The 17,444-nt window shown below is 39.4% G+C and overlaps 1 protein-coding gene across 2 annotated transcripts in view; it reads right to left on the reverse strand.

Moving 5' to 3' along the window:
- Positions 1–1,191: 1,191 nt before the first annotated feature.
- Positions 1,192–17,444, reverse strand: part of LOC122790085 (protein eva-1 homolog C-like) — a 659,115-nt gene continuing 642,862 nt past the window's right edge. For both annotated transcript variants that reach the window (XM_044057647.1, XM_044057646.1), the window contains exon 6: positions 1,192–1,750. In XM_044057647.1, the coding sequence (XP_043913582.1) occupies positions 1,365–1,750 (386 nt within the window). In that variant the 3' untranslated portion in view covers positions 1,192–1,364. The remainder of the gene's footprint in view (positions 1,751–17,444) is intronic.

Here is a 17,444-nt window from a genome sequence, read left to right on the forward strand (position 1 = left end):
ACTATAATGAAACATAGCATTGAACCAGTAAGCTGTAATTTCTTGTTTATGTATCCAACATTTAACACTGGAATTTTTTCTTATTTTTTTCCAATTTTGATGTAGTACAAATAATGTATTTAGGCACTTTTTGCCCCCAGCACAGCCCTGTTTCCATGTCTTAAATGTGGCACGTTAGCCCCCAACACATCCCTCTGTCCATGTCCTAGCTGCAGTGCAGTAGCACCCAGCACAGCCTTCTGTCTTGTCCTAGCTGCTGCATGTTATCCCCCGGCACAGCTCTCTGTCCATGTTTTAGCTGCAGCATGTTAGCCTCTGGCACAGCCCTCTGTCCATGTCCTAGTTGCTGCACATTAGCCTCTGGGACAGCCCTCTGTCCATGTCCTAGCTGCATCACATTGCCCCCATGCATGGTCTTCTGTTTGTATCCTAGCTGCAGCACATTAGCCCCTTGCACAGTCCTCTGTCATGTCCTAGCTGCTGCATGTTATACCCTGGCACAGCCCTCTGTCATGTCCTAGCTGTAGCACTTTACTCCCCTGCTTGGTCTTCTGTGTATGTCCTAACTGCAGCACATTAGTCCCCAGGATAGCCCGCTGTCCATGTCCTAGATGCTACATGTTATCCCCCGGCACATCCCTCTGTTCATCTCCTAGCTGCTGCATGTTATCCCCCAGCACAGCCCTCTGTCCATGTCCTAGTTGTAGCACTTTAGACCCTGGCACAGCCCTCTGTCCATGTCCTAGCTGCAGCATGTTTGCCCCCTGTACAGTCCTCTGTCCATGTCCTAACTGCAGCATGTTAGGCCCTGTGCAGTCCTCTGTCCATGTCCTAACTGCAGGCATGTTAGGACCCCCCCCTATTTTCTGCAAGGGTGTACTTTCCCATACCTAGAACATAACTAGAATGGATTTGCTTATTGCAGATTAATGTCCTAGTGTCCATAGACTTCCATAAGGGACACTGTTGCAGTAAATAAGGCCTCCTTTTTCCCCACCAAAAGGCATGCCACCCTTCAGCTGCTCACATCTTCCCTCCCCCAACCTCCACACACCACTGCATGAACAGCCGCATAAGCTGTGCATCTCTGCCACTAATACAGTTTTGCTTAGCCCAGTTTTGATGACAGCATTCTACAAAAACTGAAAAAATGAAAGTATAAATTGAAGCTGACAGATCACAAAATGAGCATGACATTTTTACAATTAAAGTTTTTGTTTTATTTTAAATGTTAATAACTTTAGCAGTGCACCACAATAAAGGCAGATATTACTTGTCTTCTAGCATTACTTAACATCATTTTGCAGGTATTAGGCAACTTAAGGCCTATATCCATGCAGCTGCAGTTTGCCTCCTTTCTGCTTTCACTTGGTCGCTGACTTCACTTTGTGAATGGAGTACGGACTGGACTCCTGCTGTAGCCAGATGTCCTCCTCATCTTGCTGTCTCTGCTCTGCCCGTGCTACCATCTTAGCTGTGATATCAGGGCTGAAGATATTTTCAGAGACGTGGTATGTCCGAGTCAGGTGTCGAAATGAAGACTCAGAAGAGCTGTCATCCTCTGCATCTTCCTCCTCCTCCTCTTTCAGTTTCCCGCTGACATGATCTGCGTCACCTTTACTCTCATCCTCTGTGCAGAATTTAATGATGTCATGCTTTATTGGGATCTTGGATCCAAACAAACAGAACAGGAACACCAAGCCAGTGCAGACTCCACAAACAAAATATAGTCCCACCTTTTCTGGCAGACCTGAAGACAAACATAAAAGTACTGTTATTTTTCAGATGTTGCCAGTGAGATTTACAAGCTGCAGGAAAAACACAAAATAAGGGTTATATTATCTAAAAGGCTAGAGTTTGTTTATTTATTTATTTATTTATTTCCACTTGAGAAAGTCCACTGGGCCCTTCATAGTATCACAGAAGGTTGCTAGGCTAATGGCCCAGGAGCCTTACAAGCCTAGCCAAGAGTTTATCCCCAGAAAGAAACCTCAGTCCGCACCAGTCACCCCTGTCAATAAGGGACACAGGTGGAACCTGCACTCTCCTACTTTGGACACAATAGAAGAGTCTTCATGGGCTCTGTTCAACCAGCTTTATTTTATACAAACACATCACTAACTTAAGTAACGTATATACAAACTAACAACTGTGATCACGCGTGCTCTCAGTCTAGCTGCTCATACAAAATGGCACTAGGGAGTGCACGTGTCTGCGATTTTTACACGCATGTACAGCTTGATATGCTTCTTAAAGATACAGCAGCCTTCACTTGAACTCTGAACTACATCCTCCTTCTTTGAGAAACAGATCCTACAACACTATGAGTGTATGTAGCATGCAGAAATCACAGGTAACTCTTTGTCATGCATTATACAATACAAGTACACACGCACACACACACACACACACACACACACACACACACACACACACACACACACACACATACACACACATTATACAATACAAGTACACACACATTATACAATACAATTAAACACACACACAGATTGTACAATACAAGTACACACACGCACACATTATACAAGTACACACACACACACACACTATACAATACAACTACACAAACACACATTTTACAATACAAGTGCACACACACACACACACACACACTATACAAATACACACACACACACACACACACACATTATACAATACAAGTACACATACACTATACAATACACGTACACACACACATTATATAAGTACACACACACTCATACAATACAAGTATACACACACATTATACAAGTACACACACACATTATACAATACAAGTACACACACACACACACACACACACACACACACACACACACACACACACACACACATATACATTATACAATATAAGTACACACACACATACACACACACACATTATACAAGTACACAAGTACACACACACACATTATACAATACAAGTACACACACACATATTATACAATATAAGTACACACACGCACGCAGTATACAATATAAGTATACACACACACATTATACAAGTACACACACACACACACTCACACATTATACAAGTACACACGCACATTATACAATATACGTACACACACACGCACACATTATACAATATAAGTATACACACACATTATACAATGCAAGTACACACACACACACATTATACAATGCAAGCACACACACACACACATTATACAATACAAGTACAGACACACACACACATTATACAATACAAGTACACACACAAACACACACACACACACATTATACAATATAAGTACACACGCGCACACACACACATACACACACACACACACACACACACTATACAAGTACACACACACACATTATACAATATAAGTACACACACACACACACACACACACACACACACACACACACACACATACATTATATAATATAAGTACACACACACATTATACAATGCAAGTACACTGACACACACACACACACACACAGACACACAGACACACACATTATACAATATAAGTACACACACACAGACTATACAATACAAGTACACACACACACACACACACACACACGCACTATACTATACCACACACACAGAAACACACACACACACACACACACACACACACACACACACACACACACATTATACAATACAAGTACACACACACACACACACACACACACACACACACACACACACACACACACACATTATACAATACAAGCACACACACACACACACACACACACACATTATACAATACAAGTACAGACGCACACATTATACAATACAAGTACACACACACACACACACATTATACAATATAAGTACACACACACACACACACACACACACACACACACACACACACACTCACACACTCACATATATATATATATATATATATATATATATATATATATATATATATATACAATCAAGTTCAAGCATCTGCGTATTTCATACTAGGCTTTGATACTAATCCATATTGTGTGACATCAGACTGGGAATTAGATTTAGCACCTGGAACTGTCTCTGCAAAATATTTGCCCTGTGGAATGTTCAGAACATTTTTTGGAATGGAATCAGAATTTTGAACACATTCTGGTACAGGCACGGTGTCTGATTTGGTTTACTATCATTTTGTCGATCGCGGTCCATGCGATTGACAAAATCTCTAATTTAGCTCTCACTGACTCATTAAGTCATCAAAGAAAATTTCAGAACTGACAACAGCGAATGCAATACAGTATTCGCTGTTGTCAGTTCTGACATTTCAATGCAGCTCATGCTATAGTGGGGATCGGGAAATGTACCCTTTCCCTCACTATAGTGCGATCCCGGAGTTAGTATATTTAAGCAGCAGGGGGTGTGAGGGTTCAGGAGGGCTTGCCCCCCTGCTAACATGTTATTTACTGTGCAACATGCAGTAATGGTGTCCCAGGAAGTGTGGTGACTTTTCGAAAATGTCAAAGTCGACATTTACAGTCACCACACTTCGATTTTATTATTGTTCGTTGTTTTTGGTTTCGAGGTTTTGCCTTGACATAACCATGATTTGCTGTTATGTGATCCAGTTAAATGATAGTAAGCCGTCTTTTTCACTCTTAGATTTGAAGTCTGCATCGCAGAAACAATGTTGTGATGGTGATGATGATTCTGATACAGGAAGAAGATATTTACAGTTCCTCCTATATTCTACACCTTTGAAATCTACTAAGTAGGATCTTGGCTCAGCACAGATGCCTGTAATCTGTCCAAGTCGATCAAAACCTTTCGTTGTCTGCATTCGTACCATCTCTCTCTCCCTCAACAGATGACGTAATCTGTTCCATCTGTCGTAACTAGATTTCTGGATATTACACTTCTTAAGCAATTGAGGATTGATGGTTTTATTGTTGTTAGGTTTAGGCTTCAATAAACTGGAAGTAATGGGTAGCATAGTCGGAGTTTGCCTAGAAAGTAGTCTGAGCAAGTGAGCCGAGAATATCATAATGAGGTATGTTTCTGAGATTAAGCAAATTCAAGAACACATTGGTACTGTCACGCTTTGACCTTTCAAGTAGTTGCTTTGCACTCTGCACTGCACGTTCAGCTCGACCATTTGACTGAGGATATTCAGGACTACTAGTGACATGTACAAAGTTCCATTCTTTTGCAAATTTCTGAAACAACTGGCTAGTAAATTGAGTACCATTGTCAGAAAGAACTTATTGTGGACTACCATTAACTGAGAACTGACGTTACAGCTTATTAATAACAGCAGTGGATGTTAGGTGAGGTAGTAGATCAATCTCAAACCAATTTGAATAAGAGTCTACCAAAACTAAGTAATGTTGATTGTTCCACTCAAAGATATCAGCTACAACTGATGACCAAGGTAGTTCAGGAACTGAACTTAGCTGAAATGGTTCTCTTTGCAAATGCGGTTTAGTACTATTGCATACTGAACAAGAAGAAAATACTTTATCATTGTCTTTTGGTAATGAAGGCCAAAATATTAATTCTCTCACTCTTCTCTTAGTGGATGTGGAGCCTGGGTGACCAAGACGCAAAAGCTGAATATACTCTTATTGTAAGGAAGCAGGAACAACAATTTTAGGACCTTTGAAAATAATGCCATCTTCCATTAACATTTCATCTCTGTAAGGAAAATAGGTTTGCACTTCAGGTGGTACACTAGACTGCTTTGATGACCATCCAACATTAATGTAGTGATTAAGCTTCTGCAAAATTTGATCAGTCAAACCGTGATCTCTCAACTCATTAAGTCTACTGGTAGAAAAATTATGCATTGACATCACATCAAAGTCAAAATTCTGTGCATCAAGTTGTTCTGTAGTACTTCTGGACAATCTGGATAAAGTACCAGCCAGATAAAACAATTTGTCTTTTGCATGGACCATTTTAAAATTGTACTTTTGCAATCTGAGCATCATTTTTTGTAATCTCATTGGAGATGAATGCATAGAATAGTAACTAGAGGTTGGTGATCAGTTTCAATCTGCATAGCTGGAACATAAATATAATCAGGAAACTTGGAACATGCAAATACTATTGCCAAAAGCTCTTTCTCAATTTGAGCATATTGCATCTCAGTTTGTATAAGTGTTCTAGATGCACAGGCTACTGGTCTGACCTCTTGAAGTATAACTGTGCCTAGGCCAAATTTTGAAGCATCACAAGAAAGAGTAACTGGTTTGTTCACATCATAGTATCTTAATGTAGGTGGGGTAGTAATGTTCTGCTTAAGGTCTTCAAATTACTTCTGGTGCTGTTCCAGCCATGACCATACAACATTTTTGTGCATTAACTCTCTTAAAGGTGCTGTCAACTCACTAAAATCTGGTATAAACTTGCCTAAATAGTTGACCATGCCTAGAAAACTTTGTAGAACTTGTACATATCAGGAATAGCCGCTTGCTTGGTCGGGTCTGGTCTCGAGTCTGCATTTATAAAAAAAATGTTCTATGTAGGTAACTTCTGGAAGTCTGAATCTGCAGGAGGATTGAGCTTCAGTTTTACTTCATGTGCTCTGTCTAGGACTTTCCTGAAGTTTCTGTCATGCTCTGCTTCACCATTGCCTCCAACCAATAAATCATCTACTATTATGGCACAAGGATAACCTTTAAAAATTTGTTCCATTGCATGCTGAAAGACTTCATTTGCAGAATTTATTCCAAATGGCATCCTTAGGAATCTGTATCTGCCAAACAGAGTACCAGAAGTAGCTAGAAATGAAGATTTGCGATCAAGCATCACTTGCCAAAATGAACTCTTTGCATCCAAGTCTGAAAAAACAGTGGCATTCGGTATTAGGGTTATGACCTCTTCGACTGTACGCATTGGATGATATAGTCTCTTTAACGCTTTGCTCAAATTTATTTATTTTACATTTGTTGACCTGGTATGTCCGACTGAGCTGAGGATCCCTTTTTCAGCGGAGGGTCGGGGGAGAAAAACTCCAAATATTATACAATTATCACATAACAAAAGCAATTAAAACAGCAGAAAATACATCATTCTTACAATACAAAAAGTAGATATTACTAATATGTCCTTTGAGAATAAGAAATATTAACATAAGAGGTTACATAATGCAATACAGATCATATTGAAAGTTGCAGTTAGGCAGGACATCTACTATTGAATGTTACTCAAAGGGGTTAGCAGATTAGGTTAAATAGACAGTTGAGTGACTAGATTAAGGGAAGGATAGAGTGATCTTGTGAGAGGAAACGTAGAGAGCAGGAGGTTGACTGTCATTTGGATGGGGGGAATGTTCAGGGAGGGTGAGTACAGTGGCAAGTCCAGTGGCATTTAAAATACTCTTTGGTGGCTGTAGTAAATTGTTTAGGATGGGTGAGAGTCTTGATTTCTAGTGGGAGTTTATTATTGGGTTAATACATATTCTGATTACTTCTGAGCCTTTTTTGTGAGGTGCTACCATGAACGACACTCATTCAGTTGGTTCTGTGACTGGACAAATCACACCTTGCTACACCATTTTAACCGATTGTGCCTTAACTTTGTCCTGCATCACTGTTTGAACTGTTCTTGCTGCTATGACTTCTGGAGTGAACTCTGGGTCTAACTTCACAGAATACACAACTGGAAGTCTGCCTAATTTGTCATCAAAAACATCAGCATACTCTAAGAAAATGTTTTCAGAAAAATTAGACCTCGGAAATGCACTTACATGATGAACTTTTTTAGCAAAACAAAGCAGATTCATTCTTAAACTATCTTTGAGACCCAATAAAGACTGCACCAGTCTTTGGACTACATAGAATAACAAGTTGTAACAGTTCTCAACCAAATAACATGAAAGTATCACTGAACCTTTGGTTTGAATTTCTTCATCTCCATAAGCAACAGCTACTAGCTACATTGAGTTGTTTCTCAATTTAGCAAATGTGTCTGCCGATATAACATTACACTTTGAACCAGTGTCTACTTTAAACATTGTGGATCTTCCATTAATCCAGACAGTACAAAACACTTTACTCCTTGTTAATAAATTCAGTGCATCATCAAACACTGATACACCATCTATGTAGAAAGCTGACTGCTTCGGCTCTACTTGATCAGCTTGCTTTTTTTGTGTGACCTTTCTTCACAACTGTGTGATGCTTATTTGATTTACCAGACTTTTGGAAATGATTCCATTTTTTACACTTCAGACATTGCTGACCAAATGCTAAGCACTTCTCTCTTTTAGACTCATGATTTGCAATACGAGTGTGACAGTTAACAATAAAGCTAGACTTGGGTTTTACTGATCCATGCTTGTGCTACACTAAGCTGGAGTATGCTCCTTTCTTAGAACTTGCTGGAAAACCACATGTCTTCCCTGGAAACCCTGTAGCTGCCATGTGTTTGGGCCTGCTTTTGTTCACCATGTGTTGCATGCTATCTACATTTGCTCTGGAGCCAACTGAACCTATGCTCTTGTCACTCGCAAGCACACACGTGTTTTTCTGTCACCTCATGGATGTGACAAATCTCTATGGCTTTGCTCAATGTTAAATCACTATCACAAAGTAAAGTCTTTCTCAGGGCAGCACTGTTAATACAACACACAAGCCTGTCCTTTATGAAATCATCTTTTAAGTCAGCAAACTGACACATTTTAGCTCTGTTTCTCAGGTCAGTTATATAAGCTGCAGATGTTTCCCCTTGTTTCTGATCTTGCATGTAAAACAAATGCCTCTGAAATGTAATATTTGTCTGGGGGTTACACATTTCTCTGAACTTGCATTTCAAACACTCGGGATCTTCCTTTGATTCAGCCTGTACAACAATACACCAGTTTTCACCTTCTCCTTCATATACTGTTGGTGTATTCATAAATGAACGCTCTCTTTCTATGACCTCTGACCTAGATAAGTTTAGCAAAATGAATGCCCTAGTGCATGCATCTTTATCTGAATAAGCTGCTTGTATAAAAATATCGTACTCGTGCTCAAATATTCTCCAATTCTCTGCAATATTCTGATCACATACAAGTGGTAGGGGATTTCAAAATCCGTCTGCCATATTAACACATACCAGTGAAGGGTATAAGCACAGGCATACACACATGCACATATGCCAGAAACTTATGCCAGTAATTGTAACTTTGTCCAATGCCTTTGTGCTTCTGAATTTTATCTCTTTTGAATTTTTTGAAATTATGCTAATGGGCAAACTCATAGTACCTTTGCAAAATTGAACTTTGTGAAATAAACTTCTTGGGTGCTTTAACACATGTAATATTGTTTTGCAATGCTGAAGTCATGTGTCATCATTTTAAGAAACATCTCAAACAACTTTACAATGCAAATAAACTGGACCTCTCTTGTCCAAAACTCAATAACATTTCAAAGTAATTGTACTTTGTGAATAAATGCACACAGCACATTGAAATGTCCCCAAAATGGTGGTACCTTGCTTGGCAACTCTTTACAGTACAAGAAACACTCTGTAATGGTGACACTTTGCATATAGACACACCCAGCACAAAAGGTTTATTGAAATGGCTATACTTTGACTGTATTTTACAAAATAGTTGCATTTTGTGCACAATAAACTCTTCAAAATACATGGACAGTAATGAGCACACATCATAAGCACTTTACACACTTTGAGATAATTTGAATAACTTTAGTTAAGCCCTTGATACAATACAAAGTCGTAGTTATGCCAAAACATAGCAGTTTGCCAAAATACATGCCGTCGCCTTGCTTTATTTTTGCTTAATGTGCTCTTTTCGCCATTATTACATTTGTTTTGCTCATTTATGCCCTCTTTATGCCCGTTGTACTTTGTTTCTGCTCGTTTTACTCTAAACATGCCCAGTTTTGCTTTAAACATGCTCGTTTTATCTTTAAACATGCTTGTTTTGCTATACTGTTAAACATTTCATCAAATACCTTTATTTTAAACATTCCTTTTAGTTATCAAATGTTTTGTGCCTTCCGCTTGCTCAGTAATGTGGTTTGTGCCTTTGTAACACCCTGTTTTATCGATTAAATACTTTGTGCTGCTTCTCGTTAACATTGATTCTTTTCTGGCTCTTTTTGTGCTTGTTTCTCTTGGTTTTACCTTGTCTGTTGTCTCTGCACCTCATGGCTCTGGATTTTATTCTTGGGTGCTTGTCTCTGAACCTCATGGCTCTGGATTTTATTCTCTTCGATCGCAGTTCTGACACCATGTTGCTCTCCTACTTTGGACACAATAGAAGAGTCTTTATGGGTTCTGCTCAAGCAGCTTTATTTTATACAAACACATCACTATAGACGTTTACTGGCTTTATCTTAAGTAACTTGTATGCAAACTATCAACTGCAATCATGCATGCTCTCACTGTGGCTGCTCTCTTACAAAATGGCACAGTGTAAGTGATACCATTAAGTACTAATTCAGAACAAACCTGGGCCTCGCCATGGAGGTTTCTGAGTAACTGAAGAAGGCTTTGTGGTTTCCTTTTGTATTAGAGGATAGTTTTAATTCATAATTGGCACTGGAGGTTTTCACTAGTGATCTAATTTGCTTGTTGAGGCTAACGAGCTAGGTTTTCCAATTTGGAATTTGCTCCTTTTTACTCTTGGACAGCAGTTTCTTCCTTTTGTTGTAAAGCCTGTTAATAGAGGATGTCCACCAAACAGGTTTAGTTCTGTTGTTTATGGCTGAGACCATGCAGTTGTACAGGTGCTTGTATACTGCATTGGCGTACTGTTCAGCATAGTTGTCTGCATCCTCTGAGGTGGGTGGTGGTGTGAAGCTGCTGATACTCTCCTTTAGGAGGTTGTAGTCAGCTTTTGAAAAGTTTTTTAGCTTGATTACAGATGGGGAGGTTGGGTGGGATATAAACTTTGAATGAGACAGTCCAGTGATCTGATCTCACCAGGGAGTAAAATAGTATGGGAGTGGTGCAATGCTCGCCCATGTTGGTGAGAACCAAGTCCAGAATGTTATCTCCCCTTGTGGGGGAATAGACGAGCTGGTCTAGTGCATTAGAACTGATGAAGTCAAAACATTTTTGAGTGAGTACATTAGTGCAGGAATAGTTCACCGAGTCTATGGTGGGGTAGTTGAAGGCACCAAGGATCAGGGTGCTAAGAGGTACCTTGATGGAGTCAAGTAGCTCCAGGTAAGAGGAGTGGGTATCCTGGGTCATGGAGGGGGTTCTATAGCTGGCTATAATTGGATGGGTGCCTTGCCACATGTCAGTTGCACCTGGAGTAGTTCCAGTGCATCAAGCTGGCATACCAGTCTGGAGGTGTGCCTGTCCTTAATGAAGATAGTGACTCCATGACCCTTAGTCTTCCCATTCTCACCTTGGGGTCAGAATGTGTGGAAAAAGGTACAGCCTGGTAAGGCAGAGGTGCTCTCCGCAGCCCTGAACCAAGTTTCCTTGACTGCACAGACAGCGGCATCTTCCAGTGCAAAGAGAGTCTCCAGTGAGTGTATTTTCTGGTTAAGGCTTCTAGAGTTAATCAGCATGACATTCATTTTACTTTTTGACAGGTCTTTTATGTTGGAAGATTTGTCTTTGGGACATTGTCTAAAAAAGGCACAATGGGGGAGGCGAGGGCTTTGGTCAGTATCCAAACTCCCAGTGGTGACAGGTGGAGCCCATCTCTGGCAAAGCATTGAGGACTGTCAACCATGTCATCTCAGGCAGACAGATACTGGATCCCCTTGGATTGACACCAGAAACTAAGCCAATTGTTGAAGTCAATTTTTTTTTTGTTGGTATTGTGGTATAATTCTTAATGAAGGTAGGATGGTGCTTAGGGCTAGGGTCATAGCTGCCTTGGATACATACTCTGAGAACTTAATCATGTGTCTCTTCATATAGTCCAGGAAGGTATGTCTCAAGTCATTCACACCATCATGGACAATGACAGAGCCATACTTGTACCTGTTGTGGAGAGACTTAAGTGCGCGCATGATGTGGCAATGATGGAGTCATACTTGTACCTGTTGTGCAGAGACTTAAGTGCGTGCATGATGTGGCAATGACAGAGTCATACTTGTACCTGTTGTGCAGAGACTTAAGTGTGTGCATGATGTGGCAATGACAGAGCCATACTTGTACTTGTTGTGGAGAGACTTAAGTGTGTGCATGATGTGGCAGATTTTGGCACCAGACAGACAACTGACTGTGACCTTCTCCTTGTTGCGATTGGTGAGGTTGACATAGGTGTGTCTCGCAATTGAGTCAAAAAAGTCTTGTATGTTTGGTTTATTGTTATGCCTTGTAAGCTGAGATGGTTTATTGTTTTGCCTTATGGGCTGTGTTTGTGAGACACTGGTGTGTTGTCTGCTGTGTGTGATGTGTTTGGTGTTGGGTGTGGAATGTTTGTGTGTGTGTTTGCATAGGTGGATGTGTGTTGTGCTTGGCTATGTGATGTGAGTGGTGTGGTGTTTGTGCTGGCAATCTCCTCTTTGTCAGGAGTACTGACTGTGGCATGAGAGAGCATGGATTCCAGGTTACTGATGTAGATGCATTTCTCGCAAATAGAGGAATTATGTGCTAGGAGAAGAGGGCTGTCAGTAAACATGAGGCAGTTGCTACACTGTCTCAGTATGCCCATGTTGACCAGGCTGGCAGGAGAAAGTGATGGGAATTGTCCAGATACAGTGTTCCAAATACCTGGGCAGACTTATGGAGAAAGGGTTTTGGTAAGGGTCTGTTCATAAGAGTGTAGCCCACAAAAACCTCATTAAATGTAAAGTAACTGGCCTGAAGCACAAGTGCTAACACCAAAACTAAGATGTTTAGAATAACATATTAATCAGGCTACTAAGCAATAATAAATACAGCAGAATAAAACCACTTGAACACTCAAGAGCAGGCAGCAAAAATAAGGTAATAAAGTAGGAAGGACACAGTTACAGTAAAAGCAACTGAATAAAGTGTAAAATTTTTTTTTTTTTTTTTTTTTTTTTTTTTTTTTGTGTGTGTGGAGAAGGAGGAAACAGAAGATAGTTCAAGATTAAGAAACTAAGGGGTTGGCCTTCCCAGATACCCTCTCTGCACTCAGTAGACTGAGCTGATGAGATGGGAATGGGAGGAGTGGCCAAAATCAGATTTATAGTAGGGATGGGCAGTTGCAAAGCCAGGTTTATCACTACAACAGCAGTTGGAAGGGAGGGTGGGAACAAACAATGCAGATACACAGAGGCCAGCAATAACGAATGAAACAAATGTATAAATGCAGTGCAGTACAGTGCGATGCAATTGCAAAAAAGTATAATTATCTCAGTTTTATATATCAGATGGTTATAGAGTTCAAGACAGCCAGGTAAATACATCTGCAATATCAGTTCTGCACAGAACCCATTTTCAGTGAAGGCCTGGGGAGAAATGCTCCACAGTACATGAATAAAGGTGAAATGCATACATCAGAAGTATATACAAAGAGTAGTTAATAGTTTACAAAAATTAGCCTACATGTAACAACAAAGTAGTTTACAGGCAGCTACAAGTTAGAGCAGAGATGAATTTCAGTAAACATAATATAACAGTAGATGGTAAAACATCACTTGATAAATATTCTAAGAAGGCTAGGCACAGGTACAATTCTAGATAGAAGAGAGGTATTCATATGATGAAGTTTTAAAATAGGTGAGATGTTGGGTTGTTCTAATGGATAGTGGTAGAGCATTCCATTTTTTAGCTATGGAGTAGGAGTAAAGAAGCTGGCTGGGGTGGAAGATTTGGTTTATGTATCTGCAGAAGTTTCTGATGCTCAGATCTGAGGGGTCTCTTTGGGAGGCAGTAAGTGAATATTGAGCTGAGAGTAGGACAGTCTGAAGGTTTAAAGATCAATTTGTGTGCTACAGTTAGTTGCAAGTAAGAGGAAGTGTGGTAGCTCAAGCCATTTTAAGGAGTGTAGAGTGGTGTAGTGATGGGTGAAGTATTTGGAATTAGTTGTGAATTTGGCAATTTTGATGTAACAAGTGTCTAACTTAGCATTTAGTGAGGACTGAAGGTTGGTAAGCAGAGGGGCACCATAGGTGAGTTTGGGGAGTAAGCAAGTGGAAGCAATAATCTGTTTAGTTGAGGGACTGAGGAAGTGATTATGTCTATAGAGAATTTCTAGTTTTTTTATGAGTTTTGCAGATGTTATGCTGTATGTGAATATCAAATTTTAGGTGTTCGTCTATAGCGATTCCTAGAAGTTTTGTGTGACTCACAACTTCTATTATAGTGTTACTTTGAGAATAAATAGTGAACTTAGTTTTATCTAATGGAGTTGTTTTCTTAGGGGTGAATAATATGATCTTTGTTTTATTTGCGTTAAGGTCTAGATGGTTATGGTACATTTATGTTTCAGTCGTGGAGAAGGCCATTTGAGTTTGATGTAGGTCAGAAATGGAGTCAACCAAACATATAATACCTGAGTCATCTGCATATTGAATAAGAGATCCATAAGTCATAGAAGAATGGAAATTATTAATATAAATACTAAATAGGAGAGAGAGAGAGTGTGTTGTCCTTTGACAGCTTGTTGGCTGACTTTTAAGTAGCTTGAGAACCAGTTGAGTGTATGCTTGTGTGTGGGGGGGGTCCAATGTTAGATAGTTTCCCACCTTTTACTTCTAATCCAACTCTCTAACATTGGACCTCCCCCCTCCCCACACACACACACACACACACACACACACACACACACACACACACACACACACACACACACACACACTCACACACACAAGACAATTTTCCAATCATCATGGGCTCTGTTTACAGTATCCATGAAAGATATAAGGGCAGCTGCTGTGCTATGGCCTGATCTAAATCCATGTTGTGTAGGTGACAGGAGTTAGTTATGAAAAGGAAAGTGGAGCAGTTGAATATGGATGCATTTTTCCAAGATCTTAGAGATAAGAGTGAGAATAGCGATGGGTCCAAAGTTGTTGATATTAGTATTATTACCGCCTTTATGAAGATGGAGAATAAATGCTTTCTTCCAAGATTTGGGGGCACATAGGATTCCTGAATGGATCTATTGAGAAAAATATTTATAAGGTAAGCAACAGCATTTGCTGCAAGTTTTAGGTATCCTGAGGGAATATTGTCAGGAGAGTTAGAGCAGGGTTTGAGCTTTAGAAGTAGGTCCTTTACTGATAGGAATAGGATTTAAAGTGAACTTATGTATTAAGCTCATGGGTAGGTGTAGTAGTGTGGGAGTGGATGGAATGTGATAATGGCGATGCCTTGCCTGGGCTGCACTTTACTTAGGGAAAATTAGCAGTAATTTCAGCTACAGAACTGATCAAGAAAGAATTAGAGAGAGAGGCTGTTTCTTGAAATGACTTGTCAGGATGTGGACACGGGTTGCTTTTTGTGTCTGGATTTAGCACTGATGTAATGGAATTCCAGACATTTGGGGGGTTTTGATTATGGTTGGTTTGCAGTTTTAAATAGTATTCTTTTTTTATCTTTGCTGACTAGTTATTTTACCTGATTATGAAGCTGTTTAAATGTGATCAGGTCTGGATTGCTTTTATTAGTTTGAAGCCATTACCATATTTTGTTCTCTGATGTGCATAAGATCTTTGGGAGACTTGGCTAGGCATGGGGCATGGTTTGTTTTGATTCTCTTTATATGAAGGGGAGGGAGGGTATTTAGGGTATTCAGAAATGGGGTGTTAAAAATAGTCGACTGCGCCATCAAGAGGAAGCATTTTAAGTTGTACCAGTTTATCTTCTTTAGAGTATAAACAAAGGTAAGTGGGTTAAATTTAGTCAGGTTCTTTATTTGTCCATATAGATATTGGTTTTGACGGGGGAGGATGGCGATTAAAGGCAGGGACATGATCACTCATGGTGTTTGGGAGACAACCAGCTTCAGATATTTTCTTGGGGTCAGTGACTAGAATTCGATTTAAAGTGGATCCAGTGTTGGTGTTCTTATTAGGTCTGATTAGGGAGTTTATGAGTTGTGTGAAGTTGAATAGATTAATATTTGAAGAAGGGATGTTGGAGCTGAGGTTTAGCCAATTGATATTTACGTCACCTAGGATGACAGTTCTGTTGTTAATGTTAGTAGAAATCCAGGCAATGATATCTTCTAATAAGGGTATATTGCTGCCAGGGGATATGTAAATAACTATAATGCACAGATTTTTCAAGTTATTCATTTTTATTAGAGACATGAGAATTTCAGCATTAGAGAATTGGGGAACAGAATCTGTATAAGGAACTATATTAAAGGTGTTGTGAGGATATTAGATATTGTTATCTGTGCTATCATGACTGGCTGAAGTTTTGTTAATATTTGTAAATAGTTGTAGGCGTTGCATATGCCAACATTACTAGCTATAATCCTGTGGTGATATGTGTAGAGTGTTAGACTGCAGTGCAGATGGTCCTGGATTTTAATCCAGGGTATACAAACTCTATATATAAAATGGAGGGTTGGCATAATGGTTAAGGTATATATACCTCAGACACAAAGCACAGGGTTTGATTTTTACAAACTGACTCTGTAGCAGCAGGTGTTAATTCATTATTGTTGGATACAGATGTTACTGGGTTCGAATACAGGTGGAAGTAATAATTTTATAAATAAGTTTATGTCTTTGATTATCACTCTGGTATACATACAAGCTATTTGAATGTCAGTGTTCTTCTAGCTGACCAAATGTACAAGTTTTTTTTTTTTTTTTAAGAGAATTCTGAAAGTATGTCATGCCAGAATCAGCTAATCTAGATGTGATGTCAGTATGTGCCAGAGCTGGGAGAATAGAATCTTCACTGCAGCTGTTTTTTTACTTTTCAAAGTCTGATATGAGAGAGTAGAATTCTCATAGCAGCTTCCTGTTACTTAAAAAAAAATCTGCTATAAAAGCAGGTTCTGAGTCAATTGTCCAGGTGTTGTTTTTCCAGTGATATTCAATGGTAGTAGTCAAGTTGTTTCCAAAGTAGTTGTTCCAGTCACTGAGGACAGACAATAGCCTGGATTGTGGACACAATTCCTCATGTTGCCTTACAGAGTAAGAGTATAATCTTGCCTTGCTGAGTTATTTATATTTGATAGGGACAGTTAATCTTCAGATAGTCAGGGACCTACAGCTGGTTAGTTAGAGGTTTTCTAAAATCAATGTGAGATCTGTCCTATGGTATTAATTTCATATTTCCTGTGTGTAAAACTCTGTTGTTTATTGGAATCAGTTATTCAGTATTTACATGTTTTAAATCTTTTTATATATTATTAAATGTTTTACTACCTCTCATTATGGCTGGTTATTTAGTGAATATTTTTAATAACTTGAGAGTGTTTATGCTTATTGTGATAACACCAGTGTCACTCTGAAAAGCCTTACTGCTTGGGATACATGGAACCATTTGTTTCGGTGTCTATTTTACCCAATATAATTGAACACCCCTTTTGAAGAGTACTGTGGTATTTGACTGGTGGCTGCCATTACCTTGTAATTTAGCT

This window comes from Protopterus annectens, chromosome 15.part0 (assembly GCF_019279795.1).
Source record: "Protopterus annectens isolate FY-2018-M chromosome 15.part0, PAN1.0, whole genome shotgun sequence".
Classification (NCBI taxonomy): Eukaryota; Metazoa; Chordata; order Ceratodontiformes; family Protopteridae; genus Protopterus; species Protopterus annectens.